At 41.5% G+C, this 21,234-nt stretch overlaps 1 protein-coding gene across 1 annotated transcript in view; it reads left to right on the forward strand.

The window, feature by feature from the left end:
• NCAM1 (neural cell adhesion molecule 1) overlaps positions 1 to 21,234 on the forward strand; it is a 156,486-nt gene that overhangs the window by 110,961 nt on the left and 24,291 nt on the right. Inside the window, 1 exon segment of the mRNA XM_064471030.1 lies at positions 1,211 to 1,342. Within this exon segment, the coding sequence (XP_064327100.1) occupies positions 1,211 to 1,342 (132 nt within the window).

The following is a 21,234-nucleotide window of genomic DNA, read 5'->3' on the forward strand; positions in this document are numbered from 1 at the left end:
AACAAGATGTTACCTCCCCCACCTGCATCTCAAAAGAGTTTTTCTTTTAGGGGAAAGCCAGAGTGGAGGGTTCCATAGCATTGCAGTTTCAGCTCCTATATTAAGGACCCAAGTTCTTAAACATTTGCTTTGCAGTGACACCTTGAATTTTTGCTTGGAAATGAGGGCCCTACTGAGCTGATGGCTCTATGTTTGTGACAGGGCACCAGCCTTCCCTGCCTACAGAGTGTGGTGTAGCTCTATGTTCATCCCTTCCTTGTTCTCACCATCCTGTCTGAATAAGGTTAAGAACTCTGTGCCTGGTATTGAATGAGGTTTCACTTCTGACTGGGGAGTGACTGTGTGCTTCCTACAGAAGGCTCTTCAAGCCTTGTCTGTCAGCCCCTTTAGGTACTCTTCAGTTTCCCTTGGAACATAAACCCTCCCTTTCCAGGGCAAGTCTAACTCCCATTACGCCCTGTCACATTATAGCAATCTATAGGAATACACGTTGCTTAAAATGTATCCATAAGTCCATTAAACCAAAGGAATTTTGATTTGGGAGGTCTATGAAGGGGAGAGTTCTATTTCAGAGCTGAATCTTCCACCGCCCATCCTGACTGGAACTGAAATTCTTCCTTTAGGTGTCCACTGGAGTGATGTGATCGTAGCTAGACTCAGGCTTATTCTCATTTCTCCCTCTGTGCAGGAAAAATAGAACTTATTTCTTTCTTCATACCACAATGACCCCACTACAGATTATTTCCATCTCTTACACTGTGTCTGACCCCCTTTATAGATTGTTAAAGGAGAGAGATGGGTTTCTCTCCTGCTAAGGGCTTTGCTTTAGGTTGGATTATGCAGCCCAACAGATGAGCAGTTCTAGGTGGTGTGTCTACTACAGTCAGAGCCCCACATGACAATGGTCTTGAAGAGCTTTATTCTGGAAGCTCCTTGGCACAGGCCAAGGGCTGATGCGTTCTGGTGTCTACCACGAACTCCGCTACATCCCCTCTGGAGGAGCTGTGGCATCTCTCTAATCAGCTGGTTGACACAGAGGTGGTAACTCTGACCTTTCTCTTTGTCTGCACTGTTGATGGGAAGCTGGGCCCAGAAGAGGGCTGCGTTACATGGGGTGAGCATGGCAAGAGTATATGGTAGAAACATGGCTTTTATTGTGGATTTAAAGCCTGAGTCTTTCTTTGCTTTTCCTCCCTTGTTTCTGCAACAGCAAATGTGGAGGGTGTGATCACTATCACTGGCCTGAAACCTGAAACAACCTACTCTGTGAGACTGTCTGCGGTCAATGGCAAGGGTGTGGGTGAGATTAGCCTGCCATCTGATTTCAAGACACAACCAGTTCGTAAGTAAAACTGAGACCTCCCTCTGCTTCTCTGGTTCTTTTTCCTTGCATCTTTCCAGGGAATCTCTGCCATGCATGGATGACACCTTCTTCTCTTGCAGACCTTGCTGCACCCTTTGTTTTTTGTTGTGCTTTTTGACTGTAGTGAATTTCATTGCTAATTAAAAATCTTCTTTGAAGGTAGGAGGCAGAGGAGTTACTTTATTTGCACCAGTTTGTGCTCTGAGTTACTACTATAAACTTAGTATCGTCAAAGAGAAGTAGCTATGGAATGGAGAGTTTTAATTAAAAGCAAGGAGTTGAGAAGGGCATTGGTCATAGATAATGTAATGTCATTGTCACAATTCAGGGTTTTCTGCAAATCAGAAGTTAAGTTGTTCAGCATAGGACTGGCCATGAACTGTGGAAGGAGAGGAAGGGAGGGGGATTTCTCTTTTCTGCAAATCACTGCTATAAGATGCCCATGCAGCACATGAGGTGATTTCCACAGCCTCATATCTGTTTTACTTGGGTAATCTTCCACTCCAATCACAGGATGCCCTGCTGTGGCCTAACACTTTCCCTCCTGTTTCAACCAGCAACAAAAGAGACAAGAATTAAAAACTAGAGAGTTATTTGAGACTGGAAAGAGAGAAAGAGGAAAAACAAGTGCAGAGTGGGTAGGGGAGATGTGACAAAAGCAGGCAGGGGAGAGGTCATCTCTTACGCTTGTACACAGCCTCATCCAAGTATTAGGATCTGTATTCAACTGCCCACTATCCCGGGGATTCTCCTTTCCCTTTTCCTTTGCATTTAGATCTACAGCCTCTTCTTCTTCCCACCATCTCACCCATATTTGTGCACCTATTTCAAAGCTCTTCTGAAACCACTATGCAGGACCTTCTCCTGAATTCAGAGCTAGCAATATTCCTAGCCCATGTACGTGCATGCTTTGGGGCCCTATGAGCTGTGCATGGTCTTGATTTTTGTCTGCCAACTTCTGGTTCACCAGAATTGCTGAGCAGTATGGGACAGTACACATGCCTTATTGCTTGGAAATCCCAGGTTCTGTGTAGTAAGTCAGCCCCTACAATTGACATCCAGTCTGTTGTGATAACTCCTGCAACCTACCCCACTCCCTAGGGATGGATTTGAGACAGCTGGTGGTATTTTGATTTTCCAGCTCCATGTTCTCTATCTCCTCTTCTCACCTTTTCTACATTTTTTTTTTCCTATCTCTGTCTTTTCTTTTTGTTTGTGTTCCATCCATGGAAAAACAGCAGGCATCCCTCACTCACGTAAGTGCCTCTCTGCATTTCTTTCACTGTCTTTTTATGTTCTAGAATGTTCCTTTAACATACATAACACTAGCTTTTAATCTAGTACCTTTTTCCTCTTAGGGTCTTTAGGAATGAAGTAACTGGTATTGTCCATTTCCTAACAAGACTGACACTAAAATAGTCGTAGTAATATGAGTAATACTGCTCTTCTTAGAAGAGAATTAGGGGTTAACTTCTTTGTCTTTATTGTAAAGCATGCCATTCAAATATTTAACTTAGTGATTGTCTAATAATAATAGTTAGCTTGTTGATTAGAGCGGAGTAGTGGAAGGCTTCATGTTTATGAATCAATTAAAACTTTTCAAATTTTAATGAAATGTAGGTAACTCAGAGAGAAAAAAAAAAAGGGGAGAAAGTTTTAGCTAAATAGCAGATCTTATTTAGACCAATTAAGAGCCGACCAAAAACTTCAGAATTTTCAATATCGTCACAACTTTGAAAACAAAAACTTCAAGGAAAAAAAAAAAATGTTTTTTTTCCTCCTCTTACTAATACTTTTTATCACTAGTCGTCTTTGGACAGTCTTCCAGCACTTGTGTAGATTGTATACTCAAATAAATAAACAAACCTCATACTAAATAAATGCATGTTTCCCCCTTCCCGATACAAAATGAGTTAGAGTGATTTGGTGGTTATGTTTAATTGTCAGCTGGGTTCAGTGAAACATGGTATGTTCCATAGCTTTGTGCCTTTCAAATCGGAGTTAATCAATGGCAGCTAAAAGAAACCTCTTTATCTAAGTGAGCATTCCTCTGTTTGTTAAAATGTGTCCTTGTGGTGAACTCCTATTATTCCCAAGATCTCATGGGCAAGCTTTATGAAGCTGCTGTCATGTTCCTTGAGATTTCTGAAAGCAAAGTAAAAAAAAAATAAATGTTTGGGGCTTTTTTTCCCTGTTTTTTAAAGCTTAGTTATAGGATTTGAATCATGCTTGTGCTGTTTTTCCTTAAAGATTGTATTATACAAAAGCTTGGACTTAGTGGGCCACTAACAGGATGAATGCATTTGGTGGTCAAAATGGATGAATGAACGGACAGGTGAATAGACAGAATTGCAAACTGCAGTAGTTAGAAAGAGTCAACCAGGAGACATGTTTCCAGAATGGATGGGCAGTCCGTTGCTTAAAATGCTTTGGAGCCTGTTAATTTCAGTAGAAGTAATTATAATAGTAACCAGGATTAACTTTGTATAAAGGATATATTATCAGGCAAATTATTTGGTAGGCCTTCTGAATTGGACACAGTCAACAAAATACAAGGGAGATAAGGGCTTAGGTATTCAGTCTCTGTGCAGATCAGTACCACAGAAAAGGGGAAAGATCCAATTAAGAAGAGAGGAAAAAGAACATTAAAAGCTTTGTTTCAGCCACATGGACAGCTCTCTCTGCCAAGCCTCATGTTCATCTCTTGGGGACAGGTACGTGGCTTTGAAGAACATTAAATCATGCTTGTAGTAGAGTTCTTCGATTTTCTTTTTTTTTTTTTTTTTTTTGGTGTCAGTTGGCTATTAATCACTTTGTCATCCCTAACTCTGCTCCCTTGTAGGATAAATTCCATTTCTTTTTTCCTTCTTTGTGGGCTATGATATTTTTTTCCACTTAGAAATTAAATTCTACCAATGCTCGTTCAAGCACATTTATGCCTTGCAGCTGTGATCCTTCTAAGCATTTGGTTCTCAAATTCTTTCTCTCCTCTTTAGGGTTCCCAAAGCTTATCTCGGGTCACAAACTGGGTTGCAGCAATGGTGAAGAGATTGCTGGCACAACAAAAATGCCTTTTTTTAATCTGTGCTGGAATTCCAGTCACGCAATATTACCTGTTTGTGGGCAAAGTCAAAATCAGGAAAAGTTGGGTGTCCCATAGTCTGCTGCGATTTGAAGGTCACAGAAATGTTTCAGAAGTTATACAGGAAAAAATATAAAACCTGTGTTTTGACATCAGCCACGGCTATATTTTCAGATTAGCCAAAGCAACTGGTTTTCTTTGCCCTATTATTTTAAATTTGTAATTGAATATAGAAACTGACATAATTTTTAATGCCCACTGGAATATGTCCGTAGTTATTGACTTTACTTTTTTTTTTAATTTTCCTCAATAAGCAAGAAATAGTTTCTTTCTATCTTGAAGGCACATGAAGGCCCAAGTAATTAGTGATAATGATTCACTAGACTAGCACAGATGAGAATTGTGGGGTTGGGAGGATATCTGTCTAACTTGACCTGGGTTTGTATTTTCATCCCAACAATTCACTGTTTTCCTGCACTTCCTTTTCCATATAAATCTGAAGACAAAGAAAAGCTGCACACAGACCTTGTGAACGGTTTCTTTTTGAGCCCCAGCTGTTTGTTGCTGTTCTGTTGTGCAGTTGAGACCCAAATGTGTGTTAAACCATGAGTGTGTGTGTGTGTATGGTGTGTTTGGTTTTGATACCACAATATCTTAATGTAAAAAACCCCAAACCAACAAACACCAAAATTATCCCCAAATTCCATGCTGGCAATAAGGATAGCTAGAAATGACCTTCACCACAGCAGTGGTCGTATAGGCTGTGGTTTACTGCCATGCACACAGTGCTGGCCAGCATCTCTGCTGGCCTTAAATGGCATTGGTTTGAACTCCTGGGAGCACTGGCGAACAGTGGGGTGTGTTCAGTGATCCTGTGTTATGAGAAAGTAGGCTTGAAGCAAGAGCTCACAGAGGATCGGAAATGCAGGACTGGCAAAGTACATTTACGTTGCTTGCACTCTATGTCCAGTAGAGGCTTGGTCTGACAAAATTTTACTCATTTGTTTTTTAATTTTCCATCTTTAGGCAATATTTAATAGGAATCAACTCCCCTCCTCACCTTCCTTTCTCTTTCTTTAGCAAGTACTGCTGCAACCACCTCCCGTTTAGCAGAGAGTGAGTATGGCAGAAGAGGCTGTTGTCTTTGTTCCAATTTGCTCTGCATGCATCTCCTCACTGAGTGTGGTGCAGTCTGCCTAACATCTTTGGGTGTTTCCTTTCTTTTCTGTACATATATATACACATATACACTTCCCCCCCCCCCCAAAGTTAAAACTGCATATTCAGATAGAGGAACTGCAGATAAGCATAAGTTTGATTTCCAGTACAGAGAAAAGCCACAGGCAGCCTCCAGCTATGCTGGACTCATGGATGGAGAGACATCAAGAGAAAGATGTAGAGTGAAACCCTGCCCATGTGAAACCTGGTTGTTGTCACTGGCCTTTGCCATTAAGATTTCTGATCAGTTTGTGTTCCATTCTTGGGGACGTCTTCTGGGATATGTTGAGCTTTGATATGAAGCTATATTTTCTAAAGGTAACTTAGTGCAGCAGGTAAAGAATTTAGTTTGTCAGCTAAACAGAGCGGAAGATCCTCAAGTGATCAGTAGGGAATGGCTTGTGCTTTCCTATACCTCTTACTAAGACGCATTCTGGAGCTGTGGAAGAAAACTGATTTGTGTGGGGTTTTTTTTGTTTTTTTTTTTTAATATCCTGCTTTATCATTCCTTTAACTCTGCATAATCAGATTTAGGCTGTAAACCCCACAAGGGGTCTGTTGTGTTCTTCCCTCACACCAGCAGCACTGATACCACCATGGGAGGAAAAGGAATTCATAGAATCGTAGAATATCTCAAGTTAGAAGGGACCCATAGGGATAATCAAGTCCAACTCCCAGCTCCTCACAGGACTACCTAAAACGACATCATACGTCTAAGAGTATCACCCGGATGCTCCTTGAACTCTGACAGGCTTGGTGCCATGACCACTCTCCTGGGGAGCACGTTCCAGTGACCGACCACCCTCTCAGTAAAGAACCTATTCCTAATGTCTGATCTGAACTTCCCCTAATGCATCTTCATTCCATTTCCTTGTGTCCTATTGCTGGTCACCAGAGAGAGGAGATCAGCACCTTCCCCTCCGCTGCCCCACCTTGAGGAACCTGTAGCCTGTGATGAGGTCACCCCTCATCCCTCTCTTGTTCGAGCTGAACAGGCCAAGTGACTTCAGCCGCTCCTTGTAAGTCTTGCCCTGGAGACCTTTCACGATCTTGGTCGCCCCCCTCTGGACACACTCTGTTTTGATGTCCTTGTTATACTGAGGTGCCCAAAACTGCACACAGTACTCGAGGTGGGGTCACACCAGTGCAGTGTAGAGTGGGACAATCAGCTGGCTAGCTATGCTGTACACTGCAGGACACAGTTGGCCCTTTGGCTGCCAGGGCACCCTGTTGACTCATATTCAACTTGCCATCAACCCAAATGCCCAGATCTCTCTTTGCAGGGCTGCTCTCTAGCCTCTCAAAACATCTGATTTATCCCTCTCTATAGCTGTAGTTCTCTGTCCAGTCATGAAGACCTGATAGTGACAATTCTTCTGTTTTCAAAGACATTATATAGAATAGTAGAAAAATCCCTCACAGCTCGTGTGTCTCATGCTGCATTCTTCCCACGACTTTTAGAAGTAAACACATTCTTCTTTGTCCTTCTGTCCTGGTAATCCTTGTATTAAGTGCTTGTACAATCTTCCTTTGCTCTTGGGAGTGGGATGTTTAGCAGCATTCTCAAGGGGTGCCCTATTTCTCAAGGCTGCTCACAGCTTGGGGGGCTGTTAGATCTTTGTTCTCCTCTCTGCCTGTGCTTTGACCCTAGTGCATGGAGGTGAGAAAGAACGGGTGTATTGGGAGAGTAAGTTCTCATTAGTCCTTGCTCCTTTGTCTTCTGTAATTGGGCAAAAACTAGTCATGAGGTGCTGCTCTAGAGGGCCTTCCAGAAACTCCCGTACTTAATGGGCTAGCGACATGTGAACCTCGGTTGCTGTTTGGGCCAAAAGTAGGCAAAAAATACTGTAGCTGTCTCTGAAATTGGATTCAGAGTTTCAAAACTCTTCAGGACGAAAAAGCATCAGTAGGGACCCTTGCAGCCCTAGCTTGCTGCAGGAACCATGCAGTGCAGGCTGACTTCCCTGTCTCCTGGAGGGGCCTACATATCTGGCAGCATAACTCTCCCTGTGGAGAGGGGTTGGAAAACAGCAGCAGCAGAGCACAACTTCTGCAGCCTCTTCAAGTAATACACACCCGCCGTAAGGATTCAATATCATTCTCACTCTCTTTGTTAGACCTCCTTCTGTCACCCCGCCTCTTATAAATTATTTACATGCTATGCTTCACCTTTACATGTCCTATCTATCCTTCATGTTTCCATAGCAACTCAGCCTATTGAATCTGAAAGCTCAGAGCCACCAAGTGAGTAGATGGGAACTGTTCCCATTTGGTTCGGAGTGCTGTTTGTTATGCTGTAACCTTTCTATCGAGGGAATTAAAGCACTGTACCACATTATTCTGACGTCTGTTAACGAACAATCTGGCATTAGTGTGTTGTGTGAGCATGTAGCTGTTAAGAACCCAGCATGGTACCGCTCTTCCTCTTCTTCCTGTTGTCCTACCAAGCATGCAGTAAAAAATGGAAATAAAAGATTTAGAAGAAAGTTGGAAGGAGTTGCGGGGGAGTGATGGAGGGAAGATATTTAAATAATCGTTTCCAAAAGGAATATTTCATTTCACATTTTCCATTAGTGATTTTAGTGTTAACGCTGCCTTCATGAAAGGGATGTGGACTAAGTAGTCTTCTAATTTTCTGTGAATTTAGGGAGATACAGTTGATACTACAACCATCAATGTTGGATGTTGAAAGAAGACACAGATGAGGAGGTAGAATATCTTACAGGAGAGAGGACAGTGGGGAGAGGGAGGCATTGCCTCATCTTACCGCTGATGCCCTGCCAGAATTAAAAGCGGTCTAAGACTTCACAAGAAGTCCATATCTGAAATGGGAATTGAATTCAGATTCCCTCAGTTCTTGCTCAGAGCCTTGGTTAGATAGCCATTCCTAGTGAGACTGAGTCAGGTAAGCAGATGCTTCCATGCTGGATCTGAGTAGTCTAAGGAAAAACAGCTGAAACTTGCATTAGTCAATTTGTACATAAAATAACCCTTTTGAAAGGTCTCTTTTAGACTAGCTGTTAAGAGTTCAGTGACACACCTTCCTGATACTGAGTGGATGAATAAATGCGTGATTTTAATCCTGACTCATAACAGGTTTATAGCCGATCACATGCCAATATGAAAGCCAAGCAAATACTTGCAACAGTCCTGGAAGATGAGGAAAAACACTTAAAGAAGAAATAGTTTTACATAGCGCATATGTGTGTTTTGAACAACTAATAATTTCTACAAAGCCAAATATTTTTCTTTTTATTTGCAGTAAAAAAGTGTGTGTTTCTGTAAATGTGGTCTTTAAGATAAAGGCCTGTCTGTTTACCTGTAGCATGTTACAAACAGTTTGTCACTTGAAATGGAAATTACTAAAAGCATGAACTATGTGATTATTTTGGGGTTTGGGATGGAGGGAAAGGATAGTACAGCTAGTCTGTACTGTCAAAAATTTTAAAAAATACTATTAATGCATTTATGCCTGATCTTACACGTTGCATGAAATGTTCTTTTATCTGCCAGTGATCGCAACAAATGCTTTCCTTCTTGCAGTATTCGTTGTGTATACAACATGCCAAACTATCATTCCTGATGCATCAGAAATGGTAGTGGCTCTGTATTGCTGAAGAAAACTTGTAATTGAATCAGGCTTAGAGGGTGGGGTGGAGAGGGCAAAGGGCGGGGGAGAGATGGCAACCAGCAAGTCTACTACTAATCTTTTATTTTATTTCTTAGGAGGCAGAGACTCCATTATGGCTGTTCATATGGGGGCTAGGAGATAGATTCACTTGTGAGGGAAAATGTTGTGTTAACGGTGTGCACAACATTCTTTCTTTCTTAAAAAGAATGGATCTTTTTACATAGAAAAGATACTAAGAACCAGTTCAAGAGAAACATTTTCCTCGCTTTTTTTTTTTGTTTGTGTGTGTTGGTGGCGGGGTGGGCAATTTGGGGTTCTTTTAAGGGTAAAAGCTCCCATTTTCACCTACATTGAAGTTCAAGCAGAACTTCAGAAGCAGATCTGACCTCTCACTGTCATTTGTGTACGTATTCAATTTATGCAAATAGTAGACACATTTGTTTTGTATGCTAAGTTTTTCTGCAGCATATGAATATGCTATATTCAACAGCATAAAAGGGCATTGGCACAAGGCAGATGCTCTTACAACTTCACAATATTTAATTATTGATGATGATGCTGAATGATCTTGTGCCTTACCCTAACCTAACCTCAGTGGTTAAATGAATGAAACCAAGAGCAACTAGAAATTGAGAGTGGCTGTGTAGCATCATGAAGTCAGGAGAACAAACAATGGATCTAACTGAAACCTAATGAAGCTGAAGAGAGTTTCTTCAAAGACTTCAGTGAGTTTTTTACTTTATGTGATCAGTAACATATGGGAGATATCTATAGTCATGTAAGAGGTTTAGGAACATGTATCTCATTTGACTTAATCCTTTTAGGCTGCTTGGATAATTAGTTCTGTATTAGTGGCAGTAATGAAGTTGTTCTTGCAGCTCTCTCCACTAGATGCTGGCCAACAAATTCAACGGTTGCAGGGTGAGGGAGTTGGAGGACCCTGATCCAGACACATGCTGGTGGAAAGTCAAGTGGTTTTTTCTATAAAATCTGTGTTATCTTGCACAGTGCATCCAAGCAATTCAAAATAGGTTGCAGTCATAAGGAAAAGGTCACATGCGCATCCCAAGATGCTGGTGACTCTTTTTGCTTTGGAATTTCTTTCCCCAAGAAACGGGCCTGGCCAGCAAGTCTTTGTTATAGTAAGATAGATGTGGAGGGGGGGAAGTGTATTTACATTAAAAAATGAAAGTTTGATAGCAGCTCTTCATTAATTCAGCTTTCACACTCTTTTTCTTTTTCCTTTCCCTTTCACTAATTCCAGATTTACTGGGAAGTGAGTACAGATGTGTATATTCTCTGCCACTGCTTGTGTCCAACCAGAATCCAAAAGCTATTGCAGTGCCTCAAGGCAAACAATGCTGAGGTCCCTGTCTCCAAAGGAATTTAATGTTCAGAGACAACTCTAATCAAAGATCTAATTAGCTATGGAGTTAGGGAGAAACATTTTCACAGAAAATCAAAAACTGCATCTCTCCTTTTCATGCTTTTTAAAAATATGATCTGGTCGGTGGTCCATATCTCTTAACAAGCTCTGATAATAGCAGTAGCTATTAAAGAAATTTTTATTATTTTTATTCCTTGGGCCAGTCCTGAGAGAGAGCTGTCTGTGAAAGCCCTTGTGTTTTCAGATTCACTTAAGCACTGCCTGTGAATAGAAGCCTATGTGTACCAGGGCTTTTTCCCCTGCAAGCTCCAAGAAACTCAGTGTTCTTACTACCTGACTTCTACCCATAACAGTAGGATGAATTTCAAGTTCTAAAGCTAAAGACAGTATTTCTAAATGTCTTCCGTGTCTTCGAAGCCTCATCCACAGTAGCTTTTGGTTATATTTATACTGATAATTTTGCCCTTGATCTTTAACTAAAGCTTTCAGGAGGAAGTGATCTCAAAGGCAATATCTCTTGCCTGTTTTTAAGTCTTACATTAAGCTTACTAGGGATTTGGAAATGCGTTTCCTCAGGAGCAGCAGACACTGAATGCCTTTCCAGGCAATCTCACAGTGACCCTTAAACTTCCCTTAAACTTTGCACCCAGGAAAACAAAATCCGGGAGCGCAGCACAGACTGGGACCCACCTGGCTGGAGATCAGCTCTGTGGAAAGGGAACTGGGGGTCCTGGTGGTCAGAAAGCTCAACATGGGTGAAGTGTGATGCTGCGGCCAAGAAGGCCAACAGGATGCTGGCCTGCATCAAAAAGGGCATCGCCAGCAGAGAGAAAGAAGTCATTATCCCGCTCTACTCAGTGCTTGTCAGGCCAAACCTGGAGTGTTGTGTCCAGTTCTGGTCCCCACTATACAAAAAGGATGAGGCCAGGCTGGAAGGGGTCCAGAGAAGGGCCACCAAGATGATCAAAGGACTGGGAAGCTGCCATATGAGGATAGGCTGGGAGAGCTGGGTTTGTTCGGCCTTGAGAAGAGGATGTTTAGAGGGGATCTCATCCCTGTGTACCAGTACTTAAGGGGCAGCTGCAAAGAAGATGGAGGTTCCCTTTTTACACAGAGTCCCATGGAGAGGACAAGGGGGGATGGACACAAGTTGCCCTTGGGGAGATTCCGATTGGACACGCGAGGGAAATTTTTCACAGTGAGGACAGTCACCACTGGAATAATCTCCCCAGGGAAGGGGTTGACTCAGCCACATTGGACACTTCCAAGATTTGGCTGGACAGGGTGCTGGGCCATCGTGTCTAGGCTGGGCTCTTCCCAGAAAGGTTGGGCTAGATGATCTACGAGGTCCCTTCCGACCTGGGACTCTGTGATTCCCTCCTTCATGATACACCTACCTAGAGTTCTATTAATCTATGCTTATAACTAGAGGCAATGGATTGAAAGGTTAGATTTAAGCTTAAGTGTACCTTTTGTACCAGCAGTTCTTTCCCCAGGAATAGTATGCCCTTAATCTTGTCAGATGAAAGCACCTAACAGATTAAGCACTTAATTCTCTATACACCAAATTAACAGGGAAGTACCAGAGCACTGTGAAGTAGCCTCATTAAGATGACGCTGAGGAATGATCATGAAAAATGCAAGTTATAAAGTAGATAGTGATTTAGGAAGGGAAACAGAGCATGGACTTAGTGGTGTCCTCCAGTGCGACAACTGATTTTCTTTCTTTTTTCATTCCCGTCATATAGTCTGCGTTCTTATTAATCTCTTTCAGCAGTAGCTGTCTTTCTCATGCCATCTTTGTAATTAATTTCCAGTGCAGAGCACATCATTCCTCTCCTCATTGACAGAAAAAAAAGCCCTGCACACATGAAATCATCAGTGTAATTCATTGTGTGTGACTCATGCCATTCCCTGAATCTTCAGGCAGAATGTGTTGGACAGATCTTGTGCGCTCTGAGTGATACCTGTCAGTCTGACCAAATTCTGGTTGCAGCTCTTTGAAAACTCTGTCCTTGGAAATGCAAACACATAGTAGGTTTGTCTCTTTTTCATTTATTATTGTTGTTGATGTTTAGGAAGGCATTTGTTTCTACAGAGGGGAGAATACATCGATATGAAATGCCAAGGTTTGTCTTCACTGAACTGCGTGGGCTATGATTTTGACCATTTCACCCCTGCTGCCTGGACTGTTTCTGATTAACAATGTATTCCCTTTTTCTTTCCAACAGTCTTGTGGATTTCTTCAGCTGTCCAAGCTCTGGCGCACACTCAACAAAAATTTTGTTTCTTCTTTCACTTGGTATTAATAAGCAGTGATGCAGCCGTACCTAACACTCACAAGGTCATAACTCGGTGCTTTCTATGATTTACTATTCTTATATTTCCAGGCAATTTTGCTGTGTCCCCAGTGTTTCTGATATATACTGGCTAATTTAATTTTGTTTGTTTTATTTAGTCTGTAATTCTGTTGTTGATTTTTCCCTTGCCCATTGTTTACATCAGTTTTTTAATTTTTTTGTATTTTCCATGTGACCTCCTCCACTTTCCTTTCAACCAATCATGTGCGTGCGTATCATGTGACTTTGTCATTTGGCTTGCATGGTGCTGATGATGTCGTCCACGCTGGTGAACAGAAGGTAAAATACTTTGTTCTGATTGGTTGCCTAGAGTTGGGGTGAGGATTCCCCCTCTGGTCAGTGACCAGGTATCTCCAAATTCCATCACTGAAATCTTTCTACAAGTCTTTTGGAGAAGTCGCACACCACTGTCTGCATGTGAAGAATTCAACTTTGGTCTTCCACACTGAGCTTGAAAAAACCTGGAGGGAAAAGAAAAACAAACAAACAAAACCCTGTGGCTCAGTCATTTGCTTCTTTCACTATCAGAATCCAACAGTCTTTCTGGCATTAACACCAGTGGCAAAAATCCTTTTGCCTTTCAGGGTACCAGTGTGCCAACTACAGACTGCTAATTGATGTGAGATTGTGGGTAACATGCTCAGATAATGTGAACACTATATCTCTCTTTGCATTAGCAACATTTTGACCCTACACAGTATACGTTTATATAGATAGATATACACGCACACATTCACACTATACGTATTTAGCAGCCTATCAAAAGGATACGAAATTCCCTATCTCTGAAATGTAGTTATTGGTAAGCATGTCACATTATGATTTAAGAAAGAAATTTTCTATCATGAGTAAAACTTAAATATAGCTAGAGTGGGAAATATGTTTTTATAAAGTAGCATATACAGGCACACACAGAGTACACGATGGGAGCTAGACGTTGCACAATCTGCATCAGAAGTACTATTGCACCTTTCTTGTCAGAGCACCTCATTCCTCCCACACAGTATCCCAGAGCCTGGTAGGGGATTTAGTCCGAATTAATTTACCACCAGCAGTTACAGTAGCTGGTGATCTCCATGAAATCAAGAAGCAAATGATTGACCCTTCAGCGTATGGAGATGAAATCAGTCTCCAAGCAAAGTGTGTGGTAGTGAAAACAGTTTCTGCAGCATTGTGATTTTTACAATGTCACTTAATACTCTGTGCATAATGTAAAGTGGGGGAGGGAGGGAAACTCCCGCTTTTCTGCTTCCCCACCTAAACAAATAATTTTGAAAACCAGGAAGCAATTGGCTTTTTTCAATCTATGAATTGTGAAATGAACTTTTTGTCTTGGACCACTACCAGGAAAGGATTTAGGCTGGGGCTTGCCAGGAAAACAAAGCTAACACCAGTAACCTTCCCACATAACTGCATGCATGGAAGCAGCCCCTCTTCCCCTAGTCTCTTCCATCTCTGGTCAAAATCCAGAAGGATTGAAGATGTGGTTGTCTTGTTTTGGCATGTTCTTCTGGTTTTGTTCCTTATTTTTGATTGTTGATGTTTGCTTCTCCTGTGTGCATCCTGAAGGCTCACTTCTTTCTCACCCATGTATTTTTACCACTCATGGAGACTTTCCGTAGGTATGGCTGATGGTTGTTTCCAATTGTGACACTGTAGGTCACAATCTAGTCCTATTTACATGATGGTCAAAGATTGCAGAAATCAGCTGCTTCATGTGTTGCAGATATTACCATAGATTGCAGTTGTATTCTCTAAGCACAGCAAGGATGCAGGATCTTTCTTTGGTGCCAGCTGGGCAAGGATTTAAGCTCATAGCCTGAAGTGCTGCAGTTGCCTAGGAACCAACTTGAGATGCTTTTAAAAGGTGGGTAGAAGGAACACGTTTGAGAGCAGAGAAGAGATGTGATAAGACGTTTCTGTCATTTGCACTGCTATCACTTCTGGGGTCCAGCACACATTCGGTGCCCTGTGACTAAGGAAAAGTTTGTGCTGCTTTTTCATATTCTCTTCTCTCCCCATCTCAAGTTTTCACTGCAGCTGCATCCAGACTTGGTGCTTCTGGTGCTCTCTGAAAACCAAGTAACTAAAAAGAGTTAGCTGTTTCTGAAATCCAACTGCATCAGACTAGTATTAGATCAAGAAAGTACTTTGAATATAAATTAAACAATGGTGAAAGGATACCAGAAAACATGTACTGCTTCCCTGCAGCAGGAGGTTATTGGTGCTAATGGCTTAGCAGAAGTAGATAAAAAATAATTTGAAAATGTAATGGCTCAGAGCACTGTCCTCAGCTACACTCACATCATGGGTAGCAGCTACCAGTAGTGATTCAGGCTTCAAAAGCCTGCAGAACAGTTCCTTATTTCAAGTACAGTTGATCAGATTTATTATGAGTTACATCTGAAGCCCAAAGAATGGATGTCTGAACTGACTGCTGGATTACCAGTGATGAGTACCCTGGCAGGGCAGTGCCAGCATAAATAACACTTCACTCATGCATGTACTGTCCTGTATTCTTATCAGAGCAAAGCATTGGCTTCTTCCTTTCTGAAAGTAGCAACCTTGATTGCTGGAAAAGAGAGACCATGCAGTAGATGACTCTTGGAACCTGCACTGTAATCCAGTACAGTGCAGAAGTTGCGTAGCCCTCATGGAAAGCAGCAAAATGACTGTGCTGCTTCCTAGAAAGATAGGAGCTGCAAGGCTGGAGCCACCTAGTCTCAGTGTCTTGTGTCTCATACTGGCCAGCAAGATGTTTCCGGCCTGAAATCTGATACTGGGCAAACCAATGCAGCAGGAGTCTTTCCTGATGTCATTAGTGTTTCTTGATAAGCCAGCCATAAGGAATGTGGGGCGAAACTGGACAGATGAGTGATGAAGAGCTTGACTGAGTCTGGTTTGTTCTTTTGGTGCAGTTTTTTGTGGTTGTAAAGATAAAGAAAGAAGAGTTAATAGAAAGAAAAACTAAGTCCCCAGAGCCACGGAGAATATGAGAGCAGAAACAGACCTAGTTTCCGAAAGGGCACGGGAGAGATAGCCTTCAATCTAATTCACAGCTTATTTCTGGGCAATGGTGCCTTGGAAAGAGCCTTCATAGAGCAGATGAGTTGCCTTTCAAAGTATAGGACTTCATGAGCTCTCTTGAATTCAGCTCCAGAGGTGGTTTGCTCAAAAATTGCAAGAAGCAGGCAGCATGCCATGCATGTCTCTTTGGTTTTTTTGATAGGTAGAGCACCTATTTGGTCTACTTTTTTCTTTTTCTGAAGAATGTGTTATGGGTGAAGTTTAAATCAGTGGAAGTGGTCAGGTTCTAACAAAGTATGTAGGATGGCTGAAACCTGTAAACTTGAAACCTTGAGCAGAATACACGCCATTTCTCAAGGAGTGTAAAGCGTAGCAGTGAAAATACAAGTTGCTTGTCCCCTGCCCTGCAGGGGGCTCCACTTGCATTAGTTGATACTGGTGCTGCTGGGCTGGATAAGGTCCCGTCTGGCCCAGACGTAATCACTCAGCATTGTCTCACCGTAGAGTGAAAGCATAAGATCCTGCATCCCTCCTTCTGTGGCGGAGTGAATTATAAGCAGATAGGCACTTGTAAAATGTTAATACAGAGGAAGTCTGGCATGCTTGAAGCAGTCTGCTCTCGATAAGTTCAGTGGTAGTATCACAAGGGGGATTCTTTAAGTATCTCACATTTTATGGGTGGAATAGGCAGATTTCTGCAATATGTCCAGTCAGTTCAGTGTAAATGGGAGATCCCCAGGCATGTAGCACATCTTTGTAATGCATTTTTGCTTTTCAGCCCCTATCCTGTAGGGAGGATGCATGTTCTGTGAGCACTAGTCTCTTCTCTAACCTTTTGATGACAACCTTTTCTCTTCAGTTACTGACACTTTGCCTCATCATAGGGATGCTGATTCTGCTGGACTAAACTTTTTCCACTAAACTTCTTCCTCCTTTGTTTGAAACTACACACTAACCCATTTTTAATTTTACAGCCTTGTATCTGGATTACATCTGCCTGCTTAAGATAAATTAAATGCCATTTATTTATGGAGAAAAAACTAATGTATTCTTCACCAGGGCTTGCAATGCTATACCTGTTGGGTTTCAGCCACTAGCAGTGGTCCATATTCTCCTATTTCAAGAGGATGTTTCTCAGAGCAGAACTGCATTTAAACTACTGGGGAGGGAAGGAACCGGGAGCTAGAAACTAGACAATGCAAAGTGAAGAAATGTTTCAGCAGAGAGGATAATTAATCATTGGAATGGCTGTGTATAATGTACAGCAGCATCTCTGACATGTAAAATCTATCAAGAATGAGCATCTTCCCAAAGGACGTTCCTTCACATTTTAGTCTTGGTGCTCAATCGCTGGAAAAAATTTCTGGTCTGTGTTAGATAAGAGGTCAAATTCTATATGTACAGTGTTCTCTTATCACATCAGGATCTCTCTACTTGTAACTAACTATCTCTCTGAGGTGAAGATGGGAAAGAGTACTGAGGAGATGCTGATCTCATACTGTCTAGTTATCAGTGATGCCATTTATCAAGTCTACCACAAATATGGCAACAGTTAAGCATTGCTGCTCATAAATGTTTCAGCTTTGTTGTGTGGCTCAGTGTCCAGTAAAATAAGTAGCCATGAATGCTCTGCCCCCAGTTGTTACTGGAAAACCAGTTTCTTCTGTGAAAAAAATGATAGAACAAGACATTTGCTGCTGGTTTCATTAAATTATTGACTAATAGTTGTTACTGCAATAATTGTGTCACAGCTTCTTCAAGTCAATTCAACTCAAAAATGAAAACCAGTAACCTTTGCGGTGATATTTTTCTTTTAGGATTGAGGAAAGAAAAAATACAGTTGCTTGGTTAATCTGATATTTTCAGTATGCCTAGGTGAGGTACTTCTGCTCATCTAGAACTCACTTGTTCATGTTTAATTTTCAGCGTGCAGCACATTGCATGCATTACGAATGCGAAAGGATTAATAATTCCAGCAGAAATGTGGGCTGGGAGGGGCTTTTCAAATATGTAGCCTCAGTTAGTTGGCAATAAAGGTAAAAATCCATCCTTTCGTCTATACAGTAGATGGCAATTGTGGTCATCAGTTAAATATGAAAATCTCTTGTCCTTCCTTGAGATATGAATGGCCCTATACTATGTGAACCAGCAGAACTCCAGAGGAGTGCATAGCACCTCTTGTAATGTAAACAGGAAAACCTGTTATGTGCTGTCTGCTTCAAACCGCACTAGAGGTCCATGCGAGGGCAGTTCCATCGTCACCTTGAGAGCATTACCTTTGCGTTTTCAATTTACAGTCACTAAGAAACCTGTCACAGGGTGGAATACAGCTCTGGAGTGTCCAGCTTGTATTGTGGGAGTCTTGTAGTGGGGATACAGGCAAGGATTTGGAAAAGAAAAAATAACATGGAGGAAAGGATCATTCCCTCTTTACATCTTTGAGAGGAGTTACTATGTTTTGAAACACAAATGTATGTATTTCACATCAAAGAGCTTTGTGTACCCATGGATTGCAGTTACCTTCTTGGAACAGTTGACATGTTAGAGTATGTGTTAGCCTGCAAGAAAATTGAATTAATCTTAAATTACTGTTTCAGTCTAGGTTTTGTAGTTTTCTCATTGATGTTTCACAAAGAAAAAAAAAAGGTGTGCTTGAATTCTTTCTTTGGAGGGGAAGGGGGTTGGGGGAAAGGCTTCTAATTAGTTCTCAAGATCAACTTGGAAGGATACGGGAAGATTAACCTTTCTCTGGCCCGTCAGAAATGCATGTGCTCTCCATTAGTAGTGGAATAGAAATCCAGACAGAATAGACGTAGAACTGCTAATGTTTTTTGGGTTGAAAGAAGCTCATGTAAATTCCCATGACTGATGTTATCTTTTAAAGTTGATCTTAATACAACTACAGGCTTATTATTTCCTTTTACTTTTAGTACAGTGCAACAGAACTAAGTCTTTTAAAAAGTTTCACTCTAGGCAACAGGCTGAGCTTTTAAAAAGTCACAAACGTTACTTCAGTGTCCTGTTTTTGTTCTCATTTGGTTACATTCAGGCTCTTAACTAGCAAATGTCTCCATTTCACAGTTTTGATATTGTTGTCTTTGGGATACATTAAGAAATTAATTTCACCACACTCTGGTGTATCTGTGAGCATGTGTTCAAGAAAGCCATTGGCCAAACCACAAGTAGCACCGCAAGTAAAGACAGAGGTGCCTCAGCAGAACTGTAGGTCACTTCAAGCTAGAACAGTAAAGTGTGTGCTCAGTGTTAGGAAACCTGTGCAAACATTTGGGGCTGCAAACATTTGGGAAGGGTATTTAGTTTCAAGATGCACAACAAAACACAGGATGTGCATTGTCTGTTGTATTCTCTCTATAAATTTCCTGTAGTCACAACTCAGATGAATAAATAGAAATAACTTCCAAAATGCAGAGAATATGCATAACTATGGTTAAACAGAGGTGTAGGAATGTTTTGCTTTTTAACACTCAACCACTTTATTTGTTATATAAAATACCTGTAAGAATGAGGATCCTGTAATGAGACCAGCCAGCAGAGTGTAATTAATCTCAGGAGTTTGCTGGAATTGCCAGCTGCAGCTGATTTGTAAGTTTTAACTTACAAATAATTGCAGTGTTGGCTTTGCTCAAATTACCTATCAAGAAATTAGGCAGAACAGCTTCCAGAGAATAGCAGATAAAATCGTCAAAAGTTCTTAAGAAGTTTTAAGCCCAGAATTCATGGCTTGAGCACTTAGACTATATCACAGAGCTCGTACTAAAATAGTCAGTAAGTACTGTAAAATAACCTAGTAGGTTTCAGTAAGATTTACGACAGATTTTGTCAATCTTACTGAGTTTGGCTAGCATTTACACTCTTGGGACACTTGAGGGCTGCAGAAATAATAGCTCCAACTCCTGTCTCAGATGAGCACTGGCGTAGAGGAACCTAAGCCTTTCTTGCCTTTACATAAAATGGAGCAGAGCGAGAATCCAGGCGCTGACAGAAAGTTAGCAGGATCTAAGCTCTTTTGTGGTCTACCTCAGTTTTGAAAAGAAAGACCGATGCTCTTTTATCATATATTTTGCTAATTTGATAGCTGTGTTGCTGGCACAGAGTTGTTTTGTTGATGGGTTTCTTTTTCCACAAAAGCAAATAAATAGGTAATAATGAGTCTTCCATACTAAATTCATAGGCTGTCAGAGCACTTCAAAAATAATTGATCCTGGTATAATATGAAAGAAGAAGAAAGCACTTCTCTTCTGCAATTTGCTGCAGTGTTTCTGAAGGCAGTGGGAGGGGGGTGTAAATATGTAATTGGACAATCTGTGGATTTGACTTTTACTAGGAGAGATGTTACAGTTAAGGTGCCAGAAGGGAGTACTTGAGTGGGATTGGGGAACCATCCTCTGCAGATTGTGCGTGCAGGTTATGGAGGAATTGCTAGAAAAAGCTCTTGTAGGCACATGGGTGTCAAAGGGTATGATTGTAAATCAGTGTGCCCTGCAGAGGCAAATAGCATTTCAGATTTCTGCTGATGTCCGGGATGGAAATCAGGAAATGCTAGCTTTTTCTTTTAAAAATGGTTATTACAGAAGAGCAAAGAGGTCTAGTTCTCTCCAGCCTGTATTTGTTGCAATTAGTTACACCAGTGCAAGCTGAGTGAAAAGATGTGCTGTTGTGATTCAGTGCCACTTTTTCCACACTCACTTGAGTGAGCACACTGGTGAGTTTCTGGTCCAGCAACTATAAAACCTAAACAACATTCGAAGTGCAAACACGGGCCTCTATGACAAGCATAATGTCCTTTTTCAGTTATGCTCTTCACATCTACATTCCACAGGAGCAGCCTGCCTGTTTGCCACACACCATCTTCCAGGTGTTTCCCATTAGTGTTTTACAATAAAAACAGTGAGGAACTGGTCATTGCTCTTGGATATTCTTGGGGAAGGGTGCAGTCTTTTTCACTTAGCCTCTGACTCCATTCCAGCATACACAGGAATGGTAACTCGTATTGGAGAAAACGAACTACCAAATGCAAGAAATACTTGGGTCTTGCGAATATTTGTACCCTAGACACACGGTGTCACCTGTGTCTGGGTCAGGGTGAGGCTGGTACCCTAGCAGCTGCATTTAATCAAGTATTTTTTCTGATTTTAATGAGTACTT

This window comes from Phalacrocorax carbo, chromosome 21 (assembly GCF_963921805.1).
Source record: "Phalacrocorax carbo chromosome 21, bPhaCar2.1, whole genome shotgun sequence".
Taxonomy (NCBI): Eukaryota; Metazoa; Chordata; class Aves; order Suliformes; family Phalacrocoracidae; genus Phalacrocorax; species Phalacrocorax carbo.